General features: G+C 34.7%; 1 protein-coding gene across 1 annotated transcript in view; it reads right to left on the reverse strand.

Moving 5' to 3' along the window:
* The window catches only part of LOC136035243 (monoglyceride lipase-like), a 40815-nt gene extending 19787 nt beyond the window's left edge, over positions 1-21028 (reverse strand). Inside the window, exons 1-4 of the mRNA XM_065716903.1 lie at positions 20978-21028; positions 16618-16798; positions 13599-13705; positions 6972-7108 (exon numbers count right to left, since the gene is read on the reverse strand). Coding sequence (XP_065572975.1) covers positions 6972-7108; positions 13599-13705; positions 16618-16781 — 408 coding nt within the window. The 5' untranslated portion in view covers positions 16782-16798; positions 20978-21028. The remainder of the gene's footprint in view (positions 1-6971; positions 7109-13598; positions 13706-16617; positions 16799-20977) is intronic.
* Positions 21029-26435: the final 5407 nt, after the last annotated feature.

Consider the following 26435-nt stretch of genomic DNA (forward strand, 5'->3'; position numbering starts at 1 on the left):
CGGGGAAGGGTTGCAATCTAAGCCCAGGGGGCATACAAGGTTTTTATGGAAGAAGTGGTCGTATAAACTTGGGAGTGGACTCAAATGATTAGAAATAGACAATTCTAATTCCCTTTTTAAGAGTCAAAAGTAATCCGATGGCAACTAGCCCCCACCCCCTCCCGACCCTCTGTTCCCCAATTGCGTCTAATTTCTTTTACATCCATTTTGTTCAAAATAGACCCAAGATCATATAACAAAACTCCAGGGATAACACAGCCGCCTCCAAGAAACCTGAGGTCAAGTGTTGTAAATTGTGCCCCAAAGGCATATAAGGTTTTTACGGAAGGGATGGTGGTATAAACTTCGAAGGGGTCTCATTCGATTGTAAATCGGAATTTTTAGTGCCCTTTTTAAGAGTCAAAAGCGATCAGACGGCAACTAGCCCCTCAAAGGCCCTTTTTCCCCAAATACATCCAATCAAAATTTTGAGATAGCTATTTCATTCAAAATAATTTAAATATCAAATAAGAAAGCTCCTACTTTTTTAAGAGTCATCAAAAGTGATCGGAGGGCATCTACCGCTCTTTCCCACACCCTCTTTTCCTCAAGTACATCCGATCAAAATTTCAAGATAACCATTTTGTTTGAAACAGTCCAACGATCAGACAAAAAAAAAAAAAAACTTTTGGGTCAACATAACCCCACCAGAGGCCGGGGGAAGGGTTGTAACTTATGCCCCGGGGATATTTAAGGTTTATGTGGAAGAAGTGATTATATGAATTTCGGAGGGAACTCAAACTAGTTCCCTTTTTAAGAGTCAAAAGTGATCCGATGGCAACTAGCCTCCCCCCCCACCAACCCTAAGGCCATTAAGCTCCAATGTTGTTTTTTCCTTAGGGGCAGTTCATATTGAAGGAATGGTCGTATGAACTTTGGAGAGGGCTCATTTCGTTGGAAATTGGAAGCAAAAATTACCTTTTTAAGAGTCAAAAGTGATTGGAGGGCATCTCCCCCCCACAAACATCCTCTTTTCCCCAAATGCATCCAATCAAAATTTTGAGATACCTATTTTATTCAAAATAGTTAATAGATTAAGTGCAAAAAAACTGCAGTGTCGACAAAACCCCCCAGAGCCCGGAGGCAAGTGATGTAAATTATGCTCCGGGGTATGCGAGGTTTTTATGTGAGGGTTGTTCGTATAAACTTCATAGATGGCTCATTCATTGGAAATTGAAAGTTCTAGTCATCTTCTTAAGAGTCAAAATTGGTCAGAGGGCATTTACCCCTCCTCCACTCTCACACACACCCTCTTTACCCAAATGCATTCAATCAAAAATTTTTTAGACAGTCATTTTGTTTGAAATAGTTCAACGATCAAATAACAAGAACTTTGGGCTCATCGCTACCCCTACCAGAGCCTTAACGAGGGGTTGTAATTTATGCCACCGAGGCATAACAAGTTCTTACAGAAGAGTTAAACTTCGGAGGGGACTCGAATATCTAGAAATTGAAAGTACTAGTTCCCTTTTTGAGAGTCAAAAGTGATCCAACGGCAACTAAACCACCCCCCCCCCCCAACCCTCTTTTCCCCAAAATCGTCCGATCAAAAGCGTCCGATATTAATTTTGTCAAAATAAACCAAAGATGATATAATAAAAAATCCGGGATTTACACAATCCTCCAGAATCTTGGGGCAAGTGTTGCAAATCAAGACTAGGGGCAAACAAGGTTTTTTTTATGGAAGAAATGGTAATATAAAGTTCGGAGGGGGCTCATTCGATTGGAAGTTGAAAGTTATAGTTCTCTTTTTAAGAGTCGAAAGGGACCAGAGGGCAACTAGCCCCACTGCCGTCTTTACCCAAAATCCATCCGACTAAATTTTGCATATATCCATTTTGATAAAATAAGTCAAAAGGTCAGACAACAAAACTTCCAGGGTCAACATAACCTCGAGAGTCTAGAGGCAAGCTTCCTTTCTATCAATTTCTATCAATGTATTAAATGTAAATTAAATGTAAATTAAATTGTAAATGTATTAAATAAAATTGATTAAATGTAATCAATGTATTAATGTATAAATTGATTTCTATCAATTTATACCAATTTCTATCAATGAAGAATCATGTTACCTCACCAATGGCCCGACTCTCCCCCCCCCACTCCACCCCAAAAAACTTATAAACGATATTTTATTTCAAAAGTCACGGGAATTGAACGTAAATTTATTAGCTCTTTCCGAAACTGTATGAGACATCTATATTCTTCACTACAAACAAGAGTTAGGCTATTATATTACAAAAATTTCTTTTGTACTTATTACAATTGTGAAAATAAACATAAAAAATTACAGTGAAATTAAATTCTGAACTGATCAGCTTTCAACAATTAATATCATTATATATAATATTCAGACTAATTTTATTAGTTCTTTCCAAGACTATTGAAAACAAATATAGTTCCACTATAAACAACAGTTTGGTTACTATCCCCTTCCCTATTATTCAAATTTGAAATTACCGAACCTATATTCAGTTTCATTTTATTTGTACTTTCAAAGGCTGTTCAAGACACAAGTAGCTTTCATTAAAGCGCGAATTTCACAGTAGGTTTTAGACTTTTACAGTAAGAGAAGGAGGAAAACCCAAACTCTTGTTTGTGGTGATTTTTGTTAGTTTCAGGCTTGGTTTGCATATTCAATTTAAGTTTTGCTCATTTTAAGATTTATTGATTGATTTAATTAATACCTATTTAATATTTGCTATGATTGTTTATTTAATTTCTGTTCGTTTTCGGTTTCATTTATACTTCAATATTCTGGTAGTTTTGAGTTATTATAGGCTTCTATTTCTTCTGATCTTAATTTTTTTTTATTAATGCATAAATTTGATCACTGTAGTTGAAAGCAGCAGCCGAGACTGGTTGATCCGCAGGCTCTGACGTCTTCCTTTTAGTTCTAGCGTCCAATAGCCACATATTAACAACCCCAGACCGGGCAAAGAAGTAATTATCAGAGTAAGGGCTTGTTCATGGACCTGAAAGGGTTTATCTAGGCTAATCCTTCTACTTAAAAACTTAACTTCAAACAACGTGTATGCATGAACCTTCATCCATCTTTACTTTTTTGTACTGTCAGTATCTGAGACACAGGTGTATGTGACACTGTCTATGTGAGACAAATTCCTCACTTATGAAATGGCGCAGGTTAGCTCCACGCCGTATTTGAAACATAAAAACGCGGCTAAATATCGCAATATAGTTGCTCAGCTTTTCAAAAGTGCCTCATTAAAATAAAACCTCATTGAATTCATTCGCTTAATAAGCATTTTACCTAGAAAGTTTGATTCGTTTACCTAATTTAAGTCTACAATAATTTCTCTTCCCGTTCAGTGCTTTTAGAAGTATATTTTTAGTGTGAATAAAATAAGGGATCATATTTCATGTCAAATTGTAATGTATTTTCGGGCATCAATTTTATGGGAGGTATTAGTGGCCCAGTTTTAAAAGTTCTGAAATTAAATTAAGTGGAAATTAAAAGTTCAAATCAGTGTATATGCCCAAAATCACAGAAATGAAATATCCGAAGAGCTATTCAGTGAGGCATATAACAAATCTTTGAGCTCAGTGAGCAGCTTTCCTAGTCAAGGTATCATAGTGTATCATCATATCATAGTGTATCATCATATCATAGTGTATCATCATATCATAGTGTATCATCATATCATAGTGTATCATCATATCATAGTGTATCATCATATCATAGTGTATCATCATATCATAGTGTATCATCATATCATAGTGTATCATCATATCATAGTGTATCATCATATCATAGTGTATCATCATATCATAGTGTATCATCATATCATAGTGTATCATCATATCATAGTGTATCATCATATCATAGTGTATCACAGGCAGAGAAATAAATTGTGACCAATCTGACAGGAATCGTTCTCGAACACAAATGTTCCTAGCCTCCTCCGATGGTCTTAGTATTGCGAACAATAACCTGTATTTCACGTATATACATAATTTGGAATCCACATGTAGCCTCGATTCCAAGCTAAGCTCACTCCAAGCCCCAGCCAGTGGCTCATCTCGAGTCGGTGCATTCGACAATTTCCCGATTATGGACACTTTTCAAGTCAACGGTGTACGACCCGAAAATTCCCTACTGGTAGGAAGTGAGCGGTCAAGAAAAACTGGACTAAAATTGATCCGAATACATACTATGCGGTATTAGACGAGATTCTTGTCAGGATTAGAGTACCTTTCCAGCGATTACATCAAATTGCACTAACTCCAGAAGAAGAAACCCAAATTGTCTGAATATTTACTGCGCGGAAATTTCAACCACTTTAAAATGGCCAGAAACAGCTGCTGTGCCTAGTCGGAAAGTTAGAATCGGTACGGAAGTTACAAAGTGGTATCAAAATCCTGCTCTTGACGACGCGTGTGCTCGTGCGAAATTCTTGACCCGGCTTTGGATCGAGTGTGATCGTCCAAGATCTTCTGTTGTAAATGAAGTTCGTTTACTTGTTAAGCGCAAGTTTTCCAAGGCCCCGTCGAAGCACAAGTGATCGACCAGCAGAGTCAATTAATGAACAATCTGTTTTCCAATGGGCAATAAAATTATCCATCTACCTAACTATTTTGTTTCCCAATTTGGTAAACTCTTCTCACTTGTGCTAATATACCAGATGTTATTAAGAGTTAAGGATCTATTGGTCTCTTCCATATTTAAACGATTTCTGTGAAGCTCAGTGACCAGTATAAAAGACGATTGTGATGATTGTGATGTGAATATTTCACTCTGTATAAAAAAGGTGTTTCCGGCACGAACGAAAGAAGAAAACAAAAACGTAGAAACAAGAATAAAAGTAAAGAAACAGTGAATGAAACATAATTGAAATTTAAAATCAAATCAAACCCCATATATAATTGTGGCTGCTTCCTAGACATTCAGAAAGTGATTAATTGTTTTTTTTTTTTTTTTTAATATTTCTTTGCTATGGCTGGTCAGTCTGGCTTTAGATCTTCAGTATTTTATTGCCAAAGGCTAATTTACCGAAACTACATTTTCATAATACCTACGCAATTGGATATGGTGAAGTGTAACTCAGCCCCTGTTTAATTGAACCCCGTTCAACTGGACCCCCGTTCAAAACACACCTATGCATCCCGACCCTATTCCACTGAACCCTCGTTTAACTGAAATCCTATATTACTCAATTCTCATTCAACCTGACCTTTGCGCACCTCAACCCTCATTTAACTCAACCCCGTTTAAGTCAACACCCATGCAACTCAACCTAACCTAAGAATTCAATCTCACGGGAATTGAGTTGAGCAGGGGTTGAGTCAACCAGGGGTTGAGTTAAATCACTGAATTACACAGGCGCTGGGTTAAATTACATAGGGGCTGAGTTGAATGGGGGTTGTATAAACGGAGGTTGGGCTGAACGGGCGTTCAGTTAAGCGGCATTTGAGTTTGCACAGGGTTCTGTTAAGCGAGGGTTCAGTTTCACGGGAACCTTCGAATATATACCAAAGTGCTATAAAATATAATGGTATGGAATCATGTGTAAATATATTAATTCATTATGAAAAAAAAGAAGAAGAAAAAAAAAGACGAAACAACGAAATTAAGAGTCATCAAAACACACCTTTCATCAGTCATGTTAACTGAATCAGCCCCTTAAAAGTTGTTAAAACCGTATTTTTCTAATTGAATTGATTTTTCCACACTATGAAAGGGCGGACTGGGCTGCCTGCCAGCTAAAGGAGATAATTAAAGCCGTTCATAAGGGGGGAGGGTCAGGGGCCCCGGGTGTCGCAGCCGGGAATGGGGGTGTGCCGTGGCTAGAGGGTTCCAATTTTTGATCAAACTTATCACTTTGATTCACCGTTCTGCTTATATTTGAGTCGGGGAGGGGGGCTGTAATTAATTTTCCCCAGGCCCCTTCAGTCATAGGAACGGCTCTGGAGGTAATCTCAAATTTGAGTAACAGCTCACTGACCAGTATACAAGAATTACTGCTTTTGATGCTTCTACAAGAATTGTAACAACCTTGTGAAGTTGGCAGTGGCGTATTCTTTGATTCTAACTCCACTCGTGTTAAAAATATAGATAATTCAAATACCACGATCTTCTCTTGTATTTTCTACTAATAGCATGTCCTTGTATTTTCAACTGAACCCAGTATGCAGACAGGAAAAATAATATTCCCTGCCTCCATCTTTTATAAGTTTAAAAAAAATGCTTTGAAGTTCCACCGTGGCGCGTCAACTGAAATATAACGACTGAAATTGAATATGTTTCACCTCATAAAAGTTCATATGAGATATATTATTGGCCTTATGATCTTGCGTAATTCATTTATTACTTTTGACAGGTCATGGAGACTTCGTGCACGAGACAGGGGACTTTGAGTTATGGCTTTGCTATGCATTTAAAAATGGATAAATTCAACAACGAATAATTCAGCGGGTGGGGTGGGAGGATGTCGTAAAAAAAAGATTTAAGGAAAATGAGAACTTCCTGGGAAGGCGTAAAGAGAGTGGCTTTGAATAGATAAGGATGGAGGAGGAGCGTGCTTAGCTATTTTTGCTTCGGGCTGCTTAGTGCTGCGGTGAGTAGTTAGTAGTAGTAGCAGTCACTATAGGGTGGTTTAAGCAATTGTAAATCTAATCGTCTTTCCACCCTTATGAAGGATTTTTCATCACACCCTCGCAACAACAAAAACTATGTTAGACTTGAGGGAATTGAAGTTTAAAATGAAACTGAAGTTTAAAAAGTAGCAAGTACTCGAGAAAACACAGCAGAAGGCATAAAAAATTACATCTAGTGTTCGACTACAAATATTCAAGAAGTTTAGTGGTTGTGTTATGGTCCCTTGGCTTTCGCTGCACGCAAAGCGTCTTACACGTAATACATGGTATAAATTTGAAGTAGCAGAAAAGTGCGATATAAGATATTTAGATCTTACCATTGAATGACCCACAGCAAATCTGGGTAAGTCAGGATATAGCATTTTCATTTCGTCATAATGTATAAAAACGTCAACTACATACTCGTCAACAACATCAACGTGGACCCTTTCACCGTCACTTAGTCCATGTCCAACTAAAAAAGGAAACAGTAAGCTGTAAGTCTTCAAATAATACTTTTAAGGTGAATAGTACACCATTTTGTACTTGCGCAATACAATTCCTATTGTAGTGCATAAGTCAGTTTAAATCCAATTATATACGTTAAAACAGAGCTCAATTTGAAACTGCTGCCTGTTTAAATAGAGCCATTCATTCAAGAGCTGAAACCAGTGGCGTAATTTCGTCAAAATCCCGGGGGAGGGAGGGCAAAGTTGGAGCCAATTTTCCAAAATCAAGCGAAAATGAAAATAAAAACAGAAAAATTAGCCATTTGGTACCATAAAGGTACTATAAAAGTAATTTATAGTATTATAAAGGTAAATGTAAACTAAAGGAAACTGATGCGTTTCTGTTGATGCTTGAACTATGGAGGCTTATCTTAGTTTTAACAAGAGTTTTGAAGAAACTAAATTTCAGCTTGGGGGACAAACTGGAGGTTTTGGGGTGGGGTGGCAAACCGAGGTCTGGGAGGTTCAGTAAATCTTCCCCTGCCTTTCAAAGCACCGACGCTTCAGAACCACACTTGTCATTACTGTAGCTTCTGAGACTCTTATCTTGGCTCCCAGAAATATCTTCTTCTTCTTCCAAGCCTTTTTCAGCAGTGGAAAACCCCATTGACCTTGCTTATTCTATTTTTAACTTATTCCCTGCATCTCTCGTCTGTACTAACAATACAAGCCAAGTAGGTAAAGCTATCTACTTGATCAATCTTCTTGTTACCTAGCATCGCTTCTTTACCTTCATTTATTACTCGTCTAAGCGACTTAGTCTTCTTAATATTAATTTTCGAACCTGTTCTTGCACCCTGAATTCTCAAAACCTCCGAAATTCATTCATTTTGCCAAAATTTATAGTTAGGACACTCCAATCATTATGACACCGATGCATAATCTAAGTCCAGGAGACTTTAGCTTCTCAATTGATTCCAATATCTACCATGCTTTTTTTGTGAGGCACAGGCAGTTTAGCTTGGCACCAAAAACACTCTGGGCCACATTTTGCCACTCTTTTCTGTGTAATATTTTGGGACGGATGATTTCTAATCATGACTTGACCCAGTTGCGCCCGTGCTTAAGAGGTCCACCCAAAGGCTTGATGTTTTTCTACATTGTGAAATTTCGAGATTTAGTTTCAACTTGCTTTTTCTTCTACTGGGAAGAAGACTTTGGTTTGAAGAACTGCTGGGCCAGATACTGACTTGGGCGCTGCAAAACATCCCCAAACCATATTAGCCTTTTGCTCTTGATGATGGCAGACAATAAATGTTTCAAATTTCACATTTGCAACAGGTGCCCGTTGCTTATTCTTCGGCTACGCTTGAGGCAGCAAATGGTTCTTAGACATTTTCTGTCGAGGATGTCAAGTGAGCATTTTTCTTCTGCCTTTAATGGCCAGATCTCGCATCCATAGAACGAAATGGGGCGACTATACACCACAAGGAATCGGAGTTTTGTTTTCAGGTTGATCTCTGTTCTGGACCATAATGGCTTGCGCATTTGGCGCTAATTACTCCATACTTCTAGACTTTATTTCGTTCGAAGCCCTGCCTTAATATAAATCAAGTAAAACCAGGTAAATGAATTCGTCTACCTGTTCAACCTGTTTTCCATTTATGGAAACTGACGAAATTCTATCGGTAGACAGGTATTAGGCTTTGGATATGATGATAACCAACTATGTTGACTAGCATTGTTTGCTACTCTTTTCAACACGTCAGTGGCTTGGACAGTTGATTCCGCGTGAAGAATACCATCATATTTGTATTCAATATTCACTACTTTTTACCGCTGGTAAGTTCCATTCGGTTATTTCATCTTATGTAGCATTTGCAGATCCAGCCAACGCCACCCCATAGCCTTTTTTTGCTGCTTTTGACAAAGTTCAGCAAAATAGTCCACAAAAACGGGTATAAAACACAATTCTGCCTCACTCCTGATTCAACACCATACCAACTACTAAGTGTACTCCCTACCACAACCACATTAAAATTGTTGCCGTAGAGAGCACTAATAATTACAACGTATTATTTGGTATACCATATAATGACAGGGCGTTCAATAGCTCATCTATCGGCTTGATCAAATGCCTGTTTACTATCTATAAATTTGACGACTAAAGGGGTCAGATGATACATCCTCTCTTCTTCCTATACCAAACTCTTCTTCTCTGAAAACTGTATCTAGATCATCTCCTATTGTAATAGACCACCGTTCAAAAAGTGGGGTAGCAAAGTAGCAAGGCTACTTGGCAGTTCTCAAATTTATAGCCAGATTTTGTCTGAAAATACCATTTTTACATATAAAAATATTTTTTGCTCAAAGAATAACCGTCGGGATCCCTTGTCTGAGAGGTCGCGGGTTCGAATCCCAGTGTACCCAATTCTTCAGTTTGGGACGGGGGTCAGTGGCGTGACTCTGTAAGCTTAGCCAGAGTCGACCCAGCTCTAAATGGGTACCTGGAGAAATCTGGGGAAGGTAAACAGGAAGGTTGTGCGAAAGCACAGGATGGCTGGCCCCTAACCCCCCAATGCACTTCCTGGCTGAAGGGCCAAGAAACGGAGATCAGCACCACCGGTACGGACTGTAAAGTCTAATGCCGTATCCTTTACCTTTTTTTTTTAATAACTGTCAAAACACAAGCGGTGCTTCACCGCGCAAAAATTGGAGCGGCATAGTAGCAATGCAAATTGGCAGTTCTCATAGCCTAGTAAAATTTGTTGGCAGATATTGTCTGAAAATACCAGTGCTTCCACTATCCCCAAATTTTCGGATATTTCCACAAAAATCAGTCTTTATGAGAAAAAAATCAGTTCCCCAAGAATTCTCTTTCGTTTATGATTGCCATCCCTAGTGATTTATAACTAGTGACAATCCACCCCTAGTAACTATTACTTTCACTGAACTTGACATAATTTTTCAATACTTTCCAAGGTTTGGTCTCAATTGTTTACTACACATCAAACACCAGACATAGATCATTAAATTACTGACCTTATTCCTATGCTAGTAAAAGTATAATGTTTATAAGACTATCACAGTTCATCAAAGATTCTCTTCTGACTGGTGGCATAGAATTTCATTTGAACAGATTTATGTTCAGTGTAATTCTGAGCATTGATGCAAAGAGGGTTATTTTAGACAGCTGGTACATGAGTTTAAATTTAGTTTTCTTTTGCTATTCAGTTTAATTTCCATAGGTCTAAATATATAAGAGAGTGAGATTGAAAAATCATTTTAAAAGGAAAAAGGGAAAGCACGAAACCTATAAGGGAGGAGGGAGGGGTTTCCAAGATAAATTTGGAGATATTTTCATTTTCATTAACAAGCTATAAATTAGATGAACATACCAATCGAGAGCTAACCTGTCTGCATTATAAACAATTAGCTTATGCTCAGTGAAAACAAGTGGCGTGTGACAGAATACACTGGAATTTCATAATTTGGGCTATATATTTGCACATTACGGGGGTAGGTTAGTTTAGGTCGGATTACCCTCACACCCCAAAACGCACAAATTTGCAGCCCAAATTTGTTTCTAAATTATTATGTTTTCATTATGTTTTGGTATTTTCCATTAGGATTAACCTAACTTCACTTCTTGAGTGTTGGCAGTATAATACAAAAGTACTTATCAAAGAAATTGATCTTTTTACCAGAAATCTTCATCATTTAAAAAATTGTTGAATTTTGCTTCATTTGGTATGTAAAAATTAAATCCTTTTTCTTTCTTTGAGAATTTTATTTTTCATATAACCAATGGTATTCCCGTACTCCTCCTTGCGTCACCATTGCTACTCTGGTGCCCTCCCTCCTACGATATTTTTGGCAGGCGTCCATGCTTGATTAAGTGGTTCAACTGCAGTCTAGGATCTTTTGGCGGTCTAGGAAAGTTGTTAAGTAAGTGAGTGAAATTTTACAGAATAGATATTTCGCTCAAATTAGGACATTGTATTTTTTTTAATACCTAGGCCTGCCTCCACAAATTCTAATGCTTGAGCAATTATTAACCCTGTGTGAAGGCTATTACTAAGAAAAACAATAGAGTTAAAAATAATTGTGGTAGAATGGATTTGCCATTCAGAACTTTTCCTAAATATAATCTTATTACCAAAAAAAATTGCAGCCCCTCCCCTCTTTATGAGACAAAATTAAGCTATAGATTATATTCAAAAATTAGTTGATTAAAATGGAAGCGATCCCAAAACATGAATCAGGAGATTCATAGCCAAAAGTAAAAATTCAGTAATTGTTTCCAGACAGTTTTCTTGTAAAGTTTTATATTTTTTTAGACACATTTTTTACAAACGGTTGGTTTTTATTTCTTGCTCTGTTACCTGATGTTCGTATTTGAAGATTGATCAAACAGTCCGTGGTAGTGAACTGTAAGTAACTCAACCCAATAGGAACCAAAACTCAAAAAATGAGTAACTACAAAACAAAAAAGAGCCGTTTTCATTTCTGATTTTCTTCTTTTTTTTACAGGTGATATATCTTTCCTGAAATATCTCTTCTCAAATGATGTAAGTATCTCTTCTCTTCTGCAAGAACAGAAGTATCTCTTCTCATTCTGCTGTTTTTCAAAACTTGTCCAAACTAAAAGCTCATTGATTTTCACTGTCACTATGTGAAAATTTATTTTTTTGTTATCCTTGTTATCCTGTTGTTATCCTTGTGAATAAGCTTTAACCTACTCTACCTCTCTTCAACTGAAAGGGAATATTTGTTCAAATCTTGCACAAATAGCCAAATTCCCTCAAAACTGTTTATTCGTCAGTTGAAAGAATCTTAAAAGGGTAGGTTGCTATCAAGGTGAACAAACAGTTAAAGCAGGTAATGGGAAAGCTGTAACACGGAAGATTAGTAGCCTTAAACAGCCACACTAGAATATAGGGTAAAATTCTAGTTGAGTGACTTCTTGCTATCTCAGAAAGGGGTTGGGTTAGGAAAATGAAACTTTCAGGGATGGGTCTACAGGCTAAAGTATATCCCGGAAAGGGTATTTTAAAGTACCCGCATCAACTCCTTCTCCCTTTAGAGAGCCCTTAAATTTGCCTACATGACAGGTCTGTACCTATTGAAATTTTGACAAAACAACATTTTACCTTAATTTTCAGTTACCAGTTGCTTTTTCTCTGCCTTTAGTTCTGTAAATGCAATTCCTGTTATTTGAGTAAAATTCTGAGTCATATCAATGTTTTTTTTTTTTGAAAATTTAGGAAATATATTTGCATATCTTTAAAACCTTATAAATTGGGATTGAGCAAAGCTGTGAAGCTGAAAACAATTTTGTTGTACTTCATTCAAACAGAAGATCTATTTTGCAAGCTTTCATTTTCATAACACACATATTTTTGAAGGTCATCAAAGGTCAGTGCCCTCTAGAGGGAGAAGGAGTGGAGGTAGGTACTTCAAAATACCTTCCCCGGGGCATACTTTAGCCTGTAGACCCATCCCTGAAAGTTTCACTTTCCTAACCTAACCCATTTCTGAGATAGCAAGAAGTCACTCAACTAGAATTTTACCGAATATAGCAGCAATTTTCTGTTTATTTTGGGGATTCGATTAGGGCAAAACTAGTATCACAGCTTCATAACGTATGTGACTGTCAGGCTGCCAATCAATATTCTTCTCCAATAAAATCAAACGGTGCTTTTTATAGTTGTAGTATATTTATCAATGAGTATCTAGCATGCAGTTGGGTATGCATTATTTTGCAATACCAATAGCACTGGAGAGTTCAACTCCATCCATAAAGTAACAGCAGAAAGATATATAAAATATACTTCAGACGTTGAATACTATACTCCAATAGCAGTATTAAGAATAAATATCACACAGAATTTTGATAAAATGATACAAACATAATTATGGACTATGATATTCATGGCTAGTATATGGCTTGCCACTGAATTAGATTACATTGTTAATTGTTATTCAAAAAACTACTGATATTTCTAACTGCAAGCTATACTAAGTTACATTTTTTTTTACTTTTCTGCAAATTTTACGAAAAACAATACTTTTTGCTCAAAGCAAATTTGTCAAAATACAAGTTGTACTCCTAAAGTGTCGGCCGCTTTTGGAATTGTACTACTGGCAGCTTTGGAGCTTTTTGCACACCTGCTAATAGATATTACCATACTAAATAATTGACTTGCTACATAAAACCAAGCCAAAACCGCTATAATTAACACATTCACTCTTATTACTTTATTATAAAAGAGGTCTAATAAAAGTTTTCTAACACGAGGCCCCCTTCTTCTTATTATTTATTATATTTATATAATTTTAATGATATATATATATATATATATATATATATATATATATATATATATATATATATATATATATTACATGAATAGACCACATGATTTGTTTTATTGGTTCCCAAACCTAGAATATTCAGTTTGTACTTAGTTTAATGTGCGTTACTTAATGAACATTGTCCAGAGTTGTACTTACTATGATCATGTCCAAATGCCAGGATTCCTTCTTTCGCAAATTTTCTGCCCAGCTCGTCGTACCATTGTAGATGTTCTGCCAATCCGTGAATTAACATAACTAAACCTCTGAAAGGCAAATAATATAGATAGAACAAAATCCAAGAAATTTGACCTATTTTATAGCCACATCTTCCAGTTTATACCCAAATTCTTTGCTTCACTACTAGCAACTTGTTCCAATGATACCCGATACATGCAACTGGCATGTAGGCAAGCATTCATCCTTCCCCCTTCATTCCTTCTCTTCCTCTATACTTCTTAAGGTTTTTCTTTTGCCTCCACCAAGAACCGAGAAATATATATGAGTTCAAAACAGCATAGGCTTTTCCCTTTATTAAATATGTTGTAGGGAACGCCCTCCGTCCATCCAGAACACGTCTGAGCTACCTAAGCTGTTCTTTCGTGGCACTCCTTAAAGACCATCTATAGTAGTTTCATCTCAGTAAAAACACATCTACAGACAAACTGATAACCTTATAAAGGTATGTTTTTAATTTATCACCAAGAAACAACAGTCTTAACCTCGGTAAGGACAAATGTAGGGAAACACCCCAATTTTATTTTAGCCTTTCTAAAAAAAAACAATTCATACTACTAGCTACCTGAGTAAGGACAAATTTAAGGAAGTGCCCCAATTTTATTTTAGTCTATCTAAAAAAACAACAAAAAAACATTCATACTACTAGCTACATGGGTAAGGACAAATATAGGGAAATTCCCTGATTTTATTTTAGCCTGTCTGGAAAAAAAAACCATTCATACTACTAGCTACCTGAGTAAGGACAAATGTAAGGAAGTGCCCAAATTTTATTTTAGCCTTTCTGAAAAAAGGCATAAAACATTCATACTACTAGCTACCTGGGCAAGGACAAATGTAGGGAAATACCCCGATTTTATTTTTGCCTTCCTTAAAAAAAATCCATGCTACTTGTTACCCGGGTAAGGACAAATGTAGGGAAATGCCCTGATTTATTTTAGTCTTTTTGAGGAAAAAAAATATATTCATACTACTAGGCCTAGATTTCTGTTGACACGTAACATTTTTTGAATGGTTCAGAGACTTTTTTTATATTCTTCCATCATTTTCTGTAATTCCACTTATTACAGAAACTCCTTTATGAGACAAAAAAAAAAATTATAAGCATACTTGTAGGAGAAAAAATCCTAGTAATGGATATCTACCAGACCTTAACAATGGCAAATGTGATGACAAGCAGATTGTAAACAAAGCTTAATAACAAAGAAAAACTGACATAATAAAATCTGCACATTCAGCTTAATTAGAAACGAACGCTTGGAGATTCTTTTTGTACCTCCCATCCTTTGCCAAAATTCTACATATAACTGAGATAACGTTGAGGAAACCAAGTACAATAGCTGACATTGAAACTTGTAGTCTCCATGCTTCTGTAACTTATTATAGTGCTCTCCTTCCATCAAATACAGGAGCAATTCACATAAGACTTTGTTTTTTTTAGATATGATGCTGACATCTATACAAACAAAGCTTAATATCTAACTTAATAATCACAAATACTAATTCTAACTTTCATTATGTATATTTCTTACCTTGAAACAAGGCTTTGGTTGCACCTAAATGCAACAGTTGATTACCTAAGGCCAAGTTTTCATTTTGAGTTTTCCCAGAAAAAACCGGAAAGCCAAATCAACTAATGGCACTAAAAGAAAACTTATCTGTTTTTAATTTAGCACAGAAAAACTGGGTTTCTGAAAGGCTGATTTATTTGGCGTTTTATTTATTTATTTATTTTATTTTTCACCCACACGTTACATAAAGTATATATGGTGGGGTAAGAATAAATATATATAAAAAAAAAACAGAGAAAAACAAATACATACACAAAGTCAACAATAAAAACCGATGAGACGGATAAACCATGAATTGAAGAAACAACTTACTTGCAAGATTGTCAGCATAGGAAAACAGAGTTTTCAATAGGCTATTTTATTTAGCCTTTTTGTACAGAGAACACCAAAAAAAGTAACTTACAGCTAACGTGTTGTCTCGTCAGTATAGGAAGACATGGCTTCCAATAGGCTAATTTATTTGATATTTTTGCATCAAAAATACTAAAATAAAAAGCAGCTTACAACTGACTTGCTATCTTGTCAGCATAGGGAAAAAGTCTATCCAATAGGCTGTTTTATTTAGCCTTTTTGTACTGAGAACACCAAAAAAAGTAACTTACAGCTAACGTAAAAATATCAAATTTATTTGATATTTTTGTGTCAAAAATACTAAAATAAAAAGCAGCTTAGAACTGACTTGCTATCTTATCAGCATAGGTAAAAGGCTTTCCAATTGGCTGATTTATTGGCATTTTTGTTTGAAAAACGTCAATATAAAAAGCGACTTACTACTATAACAATTAACAAACTATAACAATTTATTTACATGTATGAACAGGATTTCCCTACAGCAAATTTTCCCAACAGTGATTTGTTTTTTTTTTCTGAAAGAAAAAACAGGTATTAAGAATCATAATATGAATGTTTTCAATGGCTATTGTTTGTGCAGAACCAATACTTAAGCTATACATAGATAGAATAAGGATAACTTTTGTAAAGAGTAAATAATTAGGATACCAAGTATTTAGGAAAGATAATAGTATTTTCAGGGATAATATGATTGTTGTATACATTTTTGAAAAAGTTAGTCATAAGTGGCATGACCTTTTTTTGAAGCCGGGGGGAGGGGCATTTACCCTCTAGTATTTGATTTAATTTGTTGTCTCTAGATCAGATTTTGGTATTATCAGTGACAAATGCCTTTTTTAGTAAATTCACTAAAAAAATTGAAAAGAAAACAACCAAATTGCCCCACCCCCAAGATTTTGGAAAATCTGTTTTACCCACACACTACAAAATTATCATACACTGATGCCACTGGTAGATTATGTAATTTGTTTCCTGTAAAGTCCACTTTGCACAAAAAAAAGACAGACAATGACAAGTACCTTGGCTTCCCAACTGGTCTCCAATATCTACAGTGTAGTTTTCGATTACCACCACCATCTAGCTTCCCTTCAACTGGTTTTGTGGGGTCAGCATCATCAACTGGTGCATACATAGCTTCTTTTATCAAACATATTTGTTCATTCAGTTTTGATTCTTCACACATTTTACCAAAAAAATAACCTGTAAGCACAAAAAAGGTTTCTTAATGAATCAAAACTTTGAGTAATGATGATCATTCATCCTAGATAATAGGAAGGTAAAAGGAAAATGGTTTAGGCATGGAAAACAGCTAATAAAGTCAAACAACACACTAGAATAAAATGGAAATTTCTTCACAAGAGAGCATCTAGCAAATCTTCCTCCACTTTGGAGCGCCTCCACTTCAGAACCATACTTGATCACAGTAATCATTGTAGCAACCAATATTTTAATATTGGTTCTTAGATTGATCTAACCTGTTGTAGCACAGTGGATTGGTGCTCTGCTTGGCAACACAGGGCCCAGGGTTCGATCCCCGCCGCATCAAGGTTGGGCGACAAGCTTGCTACTTGTTCCTGTAAAAAACACCCCGCAACTGAAACGTCGATTCGACGCCCTATGTGCCAGCAATGGCTCTGGAGGATTTCTATCCTTTTTATCCTTTTTTAGATTGATCTTCCTAATCTTCCAAAAATTTTTTCAACAGTGAAAAAAACACCCTAGGCCTTGGCTATTCTACTTTTAATATCTTCACTGTTCCTATCTTCTTTACTAATAATACTACCAATGCAAGTGAATATGTCCACTTGATAGATGTCCTCATTGCCCAAATATCACTTTTCACCTTCACCTGTTCCTATTCTTAGCAACTTGGTTTTCCATAACATAAATTTTCAAACCTATTCTTGCACCCCTAACTTGCAGAACCTCTAAGAGTTCAATCATTTTGCTAATATTTTCACTTAGGATAATAAAATCATCAGTATAATGCAAGACTAGGAGAGTTTTACTTTCCTATTTGATTCTGTAGTCTCCCATTGCCTTTGATGTGCTCCTTAGACAGTTCTTTAAAATGATTAATATCAACAGGGATAGAATGTAGCCCCACTTAACTCTTGATTTAATATGAAACCAGCTACTTAACTCATTTCCTACCTTAAACGCAGAAATGTTACTCTCATACATAGTACTAATCAGTATAATTTATTTATCTTACATACCATACATACAAGGATAGGACCTTCACTAAAGCTCTTCTACCAGCTGAATTGCTTGCACATTATCTACAAAACTGAGTACACCAAATGGTCAACAAAAGTACACAAAATGATAGTAAATACTTGCTTTAGCTTCACAAGAATTTTTGGCTTCAAATTTTGAAACTGAAATTGGTTCAGTTCAACCAAATGGTTTAAACTAAAATTTGTTTCAACCATTTAAGTTAATTTGAGTGCTCTACCACTCTCACTTTCTGCTCAATTAAATTGAGCACTAAACCTTCTTTGAAACTCTGAAAAATTTACCAAAAAAAGTCAATTTTTCTTTCTTTTTTTTTATATAGTTTTTGATTACAGTTAACTTATCAAGCTCATTTAGCGTGAAAAAAGTACACCAAATTATAATAAAATACTTGCTTTAGTTTCATAAGAATTTTTGGCTTCAAATTTTGAAACTGAATTTGCTGATTCAATTCAACCAAATGGTTGTGACTTAAATTTGTTTTAACCATTTAACTTCAATTGAGTGGCCTGCCACTCTCATTTCGTGCTCAATTAAATTGAGCACTAAACATTCTTTGAAACATTGAAAAATTTAAAAAAGAAAACATCTATTTTCTTCTTTTTTTTATATTTCTTGATTACAGCTAACTTATCAAACTCATTTAGCATGAAAAAACAGACACCAAATGATAATAAAATACTTTCTTTAGTTTCACAAGAATTTTTGGCTTCAAATTTGAAACTGAATTTGCTGGTTCAATTCAACCAAATGGTTGACACTAAAATTGGTTTCAACCATTTAATTTCAATTGAGTACTCTACCAATCTTATTTTTTGCTCAATTAAATTGAGTACTAAACCTTCTTTGAAACTCTGAAAAATTTAACAAAAGAAAACGTCAATTTTTCTTTTTTTATATAGTTCTTGATTACAGCTAACTTATCAAGCTCATTTAGTGTGAAAATAAGTACACCAAATGATAATAAAATATTTGCTTTAGTTTCACAAGAATTTTTGGCTTCAACTTTTCAAACTGAATTTGCTTGAGCACCAAACATTCTTTAAAACTTTGAAAAATTTAACAAAAGAAAACATTAACACTAACCAAAATTTCAATCCCCTACTTCAATATCCATCTGAATTGATAATCATCTGCTAAACCTAGTCAAACCATACCTAGTTAGGACAGTGCACAAATTTTGTACTTTTCATTATTAAGCTAGGCACAATGTGATAACTCAATTTGATGTGTTTTTCAGAATATATTCATTGTTTCCTCTGCAAATTTTCTTCTGCAAAATTCTCTGCAAATTTTTTTTCCTAAAGTGACACTTGGTTCCTTAATAAAAACCTGTAAAAAATGGTTACTAAAAATTTTAAAAATTATACTGAACCATAATAAATACCTACTTATTTTAATAGTAAATTTCTCTTGCTTCACTTACGCCCCCCCCCCCCCCTAGTGGATAAGCATGCAGAGCACTAGGGTAGGATACCAAGTAGTTGGATAGTTGATGACTGCTTGAATAGTTAAATTACTGTAAAATCACTATTATACCACTTTTGTCCATAATTCTTAATAAGAGTGGGATTGACTTGAATATTTTAGCTTTATTCAATGTTGAATATTTAAGATGTAAAGATGGTCAAAAGTGGAGCCTAATCTTGGGCATGCAGTTAAAGCTTGAGCCTAAACCATTTCAATGCAGTAAACCAGGAAAATGTAGCTCAATCTTGGACACAGGATTATAAACTTAAAACACAGTATCTAAATCATAGACAGACTAAATTCTGGAGAGATGTACTTGGAAAATTTATACAAGTTCATATAACTGACTTACCAATAGCAGTTCATATAACTGACTTACCAATAAAGTGAACATACCACTTGATGCCTTTTTTTATACTCTTTACAAATATAGTAATTGCTTCTACTGTAAATTCAAATTTAAGCACTTTTTAATCTAACCTAACCTAACCTTATTATAAATAATTTTAGCACTGAGAAAATGTAGCTATAAAACAGTATTTTTTTGAAAATGAGCAACAACTCATAGCCTACTTTAATTGAAAATTTGTCATTTTAAAGAGCTCAAAATTTGAATTTGCAATAGAAGCAATTATTATATTCATAAAGAACATAAAAAAAGGCATCAAGTGGTATGTTCACTTTATTGGTAAGTCAGTTGTATGAACTGCCATAATTTTTTGAAAATTCATCATTTTTAAGAGCTCAAAAAGTGCTTAAATTTGAATTTATGGTAGAAGTAATTATTTTATTTGTAAAGAGCAAAAAAAGGCATCAAGTGGTATGTTTACTTTATTGGTAAGTTAGTTATACGAACTGCTGTAATTTAACCATTTACTTTAGGACAAGTGTGATCAAGTAGAATAATTTGATTTAAATATGCTAGGTTGTAAAGGTAACTTGTGTCTAAATTGAAATGTTCCAAAATGAAGTTTTTGAAAATTTTAGTCAGCCAACCCTACATGTTGTAACTATCAGCCAATCATAATTATATAAACCATACATCATGTCAAATAATTGAAGCCTTTTGTCTAGTTTTAGAAACAATTTAATCAAGAAATTTATCTCAGATTAAGCACTGTTCAAGTGATAGGATCTTACCATATAACTATTTATACTTTTTTTTAAGAATATTTGCCTTTGTTCTTAACAATGGATTGGTTTTTCCTGTAAAATAATTAAGAAAAAAAAGTTACACCATTGAAGGTCACCAAGGTCAGGACCATCTAAAGGGAGAGGGAGTGGAGGTAAATACTTCAAAATACCTTCCCGGGGCATACTTTAGCCTTTAGATCCATCCCTGAAAGTTTCATTTTCCTAGCCTAACCCCTTTCTGAGATAGCCAAAAGTCACTAAACTAGAGTTTCACCAATGTGGTAATTTAGAAAATTCCAGGTAAAGTGTTTAAAGGGTGACATAAACCCCGTTGCATTTCCTTGCTGAAGGGCCATGAAATGGAGATCAACACTACAGGTAGGTCTAGCTATATTTTTTCACCTAGTACAAAAGAGCCAATCCATATAAATTTACTAAATCTTTTTGATTAAAATTAGTGTATCTAATACTTTTCGAAACTTTTACATGAAAAACAAATTTAGCTTGCCCTGGTGTCTCAAACACGGGCCTACTCACTTCTTTATAACTTCTAAATAGTCACGTCCGATAAAATTTAAAAAATATTACGGAAGTGCCATCTTTAAATTCGAAATCTTAGGGAATAAGGGCCCACAAAAGTAGCCGTTTTCAAGTGAGCTAACCACAAAAAAGGAAAACAATAAAGGCCGGGTTTTCACTAGATTTTGGGAATTTACTAAACATATTTGAAAATGGGGTGTAATTTTCTATGAGGTAAGGGGACAACTGCCCCTCCAGACCCCGGTTTGTCCCCGACTCCAGTTTGCCCCCCTCCAACTAAAATTTATTTTTTGCAGAAAATTTTGTCAAAAATAAGATAAGGCTGCATAATTCAAGCCTCTAGAGAAACAGATCAGTTTCTTTAATATATCTATGTCTATGGTTCATTTTTTCTTTCTTCACTGTCATTTTCCCTTGATTTGGGAAAAATGGCTCCGACTTTGCCCCCCCCCCCCCCTCCCTAGGATTTTGATGAAATTATGCCACTGCTATGAAAACACCCTGAACTTCCAATATAACTCTGGGTTAACGGTTAGACCTGAGTGAAAAATGCTGAAGAATCCGGCCTAATTTTTTTTTTGTATTTCTGTGACTTTTCTTGAAACATTCGATCACTAGAAAAAAATACTGTCGAAATTTAAAAAAAAAAACAACATAATGCTGAAATTTAATTGGCCATGTTGGTATCCAGTTATGTTAGCTATTTATATCAGCTAATTACTTTATTATTAATTTGCCCAGGAAACATTCCTTTTTCCTCCCTATCACGTCAAGTTAATCAAAAGTCACGCTCCAAGAAATAAAAACCAAATTGTTTTTAATAATCCCTCCAATGCATTGAAAATAAAATACTGTTTTTTCTATTTTACAATATTTTAACCCCCTCCCCCCTCATCCTTCATATGCTGTTTTACATCCTCTTTGATTTTTTCCTTCTTTATTCACTACTGTATATTTTTTTATTTTACAGATTGGTTACATACTTTTAATAAAAATGACAAAATAGCCTTTTTTATTGAGTGTTATTAAGTTTTTTTTTATATCTAGCTGTTTTTTGACTGATCGATAGATTCCACAATTTTTTTATGCTTCATAAATTTCATGAACAATTCAAACAATTTTTACTAGCTATATTCAGCCTTTGTTATAAAGCTTTGTAATTAAAACTTTTGAGTTAATCTTTTCTTAACCTTTTGAGTTTAAAACTTTGTCTTTTGTAGATTTGATTCATCGTCAATACTGCAAGATGGTGATTTCAACTTAATCTTTATTTATGCTTTTTCCTCTTCACTGTATTTTTTTTCTATTATGCTTTAAGGTAAAATGTTTCCTACTACATCAGTAATTACAAGAGTCACTGAATCGACAGTGAGTACGTTTTCCTTTCCTTTCTCTTCACTCTAATTCAGTCGTAGTAAGATATACTTCGAACAACTTTACTACCCTATTGATTGTTTTGCTGACTGGTTCTTCCAGTTCCAGATCTACTAGTTCTGCTTTTCAGTCTTATTGTTTCCTCTGATTGAAAGCTTAACCTTTTGATATTTAGATTGAATGTGCAGTCTTGGGTTGAAGCGGAATCCAAATCGGATCCAATTTAGTGCTTTAATATATTTTGTGATTGTGATATTGTATGATATTTGTGATATTGCCATTGTTGATCGTTGTGCTTCCCTGTCACATGAATCCTGGCACAAAATGTCTGAGCTGCTTAGTCCATCGTCTTCTAAGAGGTTGGAAACGCAAAACTTACTTGTGGAGAAAACGGAAGCGGTCGGGTTATGAACAGCATCTTCACGATTGTAAAGCTTATAGGAACCTTCTCAAGTCTTTCGTACGCCAATTAAAGTGTGACTATTATTTTCGAAAAAGAAAAGAATAAAAGAGTAAAAAAGAAAAAAAAAACAAGGAATGAGGCCACCAGAAAAAAATCTTGGGTAGGCCAGGGTCTCCTGGCTCCCTCAATCCTCCCCTGCCTTCCGAGCCTTTTCCATCTAGTTTTGTTATTGATTTGGACATTGTGACAGCAACAGAGGAAGTTCCAAAAAATTTGACACCATATTTTTGTAAATATTCTGGAAAATAATACGTTTTCTATGAATGTCAGTGTCTCTGTATGTGAATACAAATCTTACCTAGGCCCTACTTGCATAAAATCATCACGTCATCAATTTTGTTTTTTGTCTGTTTTTTCCCAGTTAATAAAGTGATATACTTATATTTTGAATTTGGTGTTTCAAGATACTCTTAAATGTGCTAGAGATACAGTTTTTACAAATGAGCTCCTCAGAATGACCCGTATGGGTACAGGCATGTATAGGTTTTGTTAGTTTTAGTAAAGTGATTGAAAAAGCCGTGTTATCCCGTCTCTTAAGCTTTCTCCAGACTAAAGAGTTTTTCCATAAATTCGAATTTTATTTTTAGGTTAGATGTTCCACTAAACATGCATGTATTTCTTTAATTGATTTTATTAATTCTGCTCTGGATTCTTGTCTGCTTCCGGCTGCTTTTTTTTAGATGTTCAGAATGCTTTGACTCACTGATACATCATTTTCTTTTTGGAAAAATTTCTCACTTGGACGTACGGTCAAAGGCTCGTTTTTGATTTTCGTCTTACCTGTGGAGAGGTATTACCTCAATTGGTGAATATTTTCTTGATGCTTATTGGGTTGAATATGGAGTACCCCAAGTATCAGTTTTGGGTCCGACACTGCTGATAATTTATGTTGATCTGAACTTTTATTAGCAGTTAAAGATTGTAAACCGAAAGCATGCTGGCATATTTCTCAGCAAGCCAACCAGAAATTTTCGAGGCATGAGTCTCGATCTGACAATGGTCTGGTGGCTTTCAGAGATGATAATATCCTAATCGCTTAGATTAAATGTGAGCTTAGACTGTGGCTGAATTAAACGTTTTTTTTTCAAGCGTGTTGTGCCCTGGTTTTAGATGAACAACCCTGTATTAAATGTTGTATAAAAAGTCAAAATCAAAGCTTCTTGTTTTCTAAAGTATCTCAATCTCTTCCTGGCTTAAAAGAAATCTGGACTTCTCGGGGAGTCATCTCTACAACTGATGGTGACTCTTTGCTTTTCCTGAGAATTCCTGTCGAAGAAAAGTAATCATTTAAAAAGCATAATGATATGATCAAGCTGAATGTGCAAAGAATCTCAATGTTCTTTGGGAATTTAAACATTCATTTCCCGGTCGCATTCTTAAACTCCTTTTTTCTTCGTTGATTCAATCGTAAGTTTCTTATTATCCAATAATATTGATGTCTACCTTTTCTTCTTCTACACGCTTGTTTTTTCTGTCCACGAGAGGGCAAGAAAATTTATTGAAAAATTGTTTCTTTAAACAAGCCTCTTCCAAACCTTCAGTCTTTGTATCCCGCATCCTGTGCATATTTTCCTTTCTCTTTAGTCCAGGGGCAACTGCCATCTGTTTTCAAAATTCCACCTTCTGTTTCTAATTTTCGTCATTTTCCCTTCGAAACGCTACTGATGTAAGAACTTCCTAATTTTTCGTCATTTAACTTCGAAATGCTACTGACTTCGACGCGGTGTGTTTGGTCCAACTTTAATCTGATAATTGCACGATTAAATATGTAGAATTCGCCTCAAGCTCCAGCACTAGGTTGAACTCGTTCGAAACTTTCAAAAATTAGTGTTGTATTTTCTTTCAGAAGAGTTTAATTTGTAGAGTTAAAATAATAATTTAAGTTTAATAGCAAATTGTATACTCTTTATTTATTATTATTATTATTATTCATATATTTTGGTGTATTTTAGCTATTATAATTATGCTGTGGTAATATGAAGTTGAGTAGTTGGCTGGGAGTTGGCCTGTGCTAATTAGATTTCTATTATTTTGAAGGTGCGAATATTGCAGTTCAGTTCCACATGTTGCACTAAAGTTATCAGTGAGTTCCAGGGTACTTGCTATGTTACGATTAATTTTGTGCCCATTTTTTCTCCTCTCCTCTATGTTTCTCTGGCCGTGAAGCCTTTCAGGGGAGAGGAGATGAGTTTTTTCTGTGCATTGGGGATAATTTATTGTTGACTAATTTGTTGTTGAATAAATGAACTCTGAATTTGTCCATTATAAAGGGTGTGTTTATACATGAAGTATGTTTTCACATAAGGAAATGATGTATTAAGATCCTTTAAAGTACCAAGACCATCAAATAAATGCATTGTTCAGGCCCCTTGGGGCCTTTAAGAACTTTTTAAGACTGAATCATATTTCCCTAGCTGCTGCCACGTGAACTGTGGACAATAAAAAAGCACAACTAATTTCATTAATTTAAAAGATGTCCCACAAATTGAAATTCTTTACCAGGACTCTTTATTAAACTTGTTTCTTAAGCCTGTCATTCTTCCCTTTCTGTTATTCCTTTCTGTTTTCCAAATTCTGTTATTCCTTTCTTCAATGTTTTTTTTAAAGTATCCTTTATTTCTTCTCGTTCATCATAGTATGGTTTAAATCAGTTTGTTTGTAATAAATAGATTTTTTTTTTCTAAAATTTTAGTGTATTAAGTTTCTTTAAGATTCTAGTGTATTGAATTTCTATGAAGTGTGTATATTTCTTTCTCTACGGGTTTTTAAGTATCCTTTCTTTCTTCTCATTGTGTGGTTTAAAGATTTATCACAACTTTTCTTCTTGTTCATCATAGTGTAATTTAAACCAGTTGCTTTGTAATATATAAATTTTTTTTCTAAAATTTTAGTGTATTAAGTTTCTTTAAGATTCTAGTGCATTGAATTTCTATGAAGTGTGTATATTTCTTTCTCTACGGGTTTTTAAGTATCCTTTCTTTCTTCTCATTGTGTGGTATAAAGATTTATCACAACTTTTCTTCTTGTTCATCATAGTGTAATTTAAATCAGTTGCTTTGTAATATAGCAACTTTTTTTCCTAAGCTTGTTGTGCATTAAGTTTCTTTAAGATTCTAGTGTATTGACTTTCTTTGTAGTGTGTATTCTTTTCTTTAATGGGTTTTTTAAATATCCTATCTTTCTTCTTGTTCATCATAGTATGGTTTAAATCAGTTTGTTTGTAATTTATAAAGTTTTTTTTCTAAAATTTTAGCGTATCAAGTTTCTTTAAGATTCTAGTGTATTGAGTGTCTTTGTAGTGTGTCTATTCCTTTCTCTAACGGTTTTTTAAGTATCCTTTCTTTCTTCTCGTTCATCATAGTATGGTTTAAATCAGTTTATTTGTAATATATATTTTTTTTCTAAAATTTTAGTGTATTAAGTTTCTTTAAGATTCTAGTGTATTGAATTTCTATGAAGTGTGTATATTTCTTTCTCTAAGTGTTCTTCAAAGTATCTTTTTTTCTTCTCGTTTATTATAGCGTGGTTTAAAAATTTTATTCGCTTTACTGCTCTACCTTACGATTTAATTGTAGCAGATTTATGCAACACCGTTTCACATTAATGAATGAATGAGGA

Source organism: Artemia franciscana, chromosome 14, assembly GCF_032884065.1.
Source record: "Artemia franciscana chromosome 14, ASM3288406v1, whole genome shotgun sequence".
NCBI lineage: Eukaryota > Metazoa > Arthropoda > Branchiopoda > Anostraca > Artemiidae > Artemia > Artemia franciscana.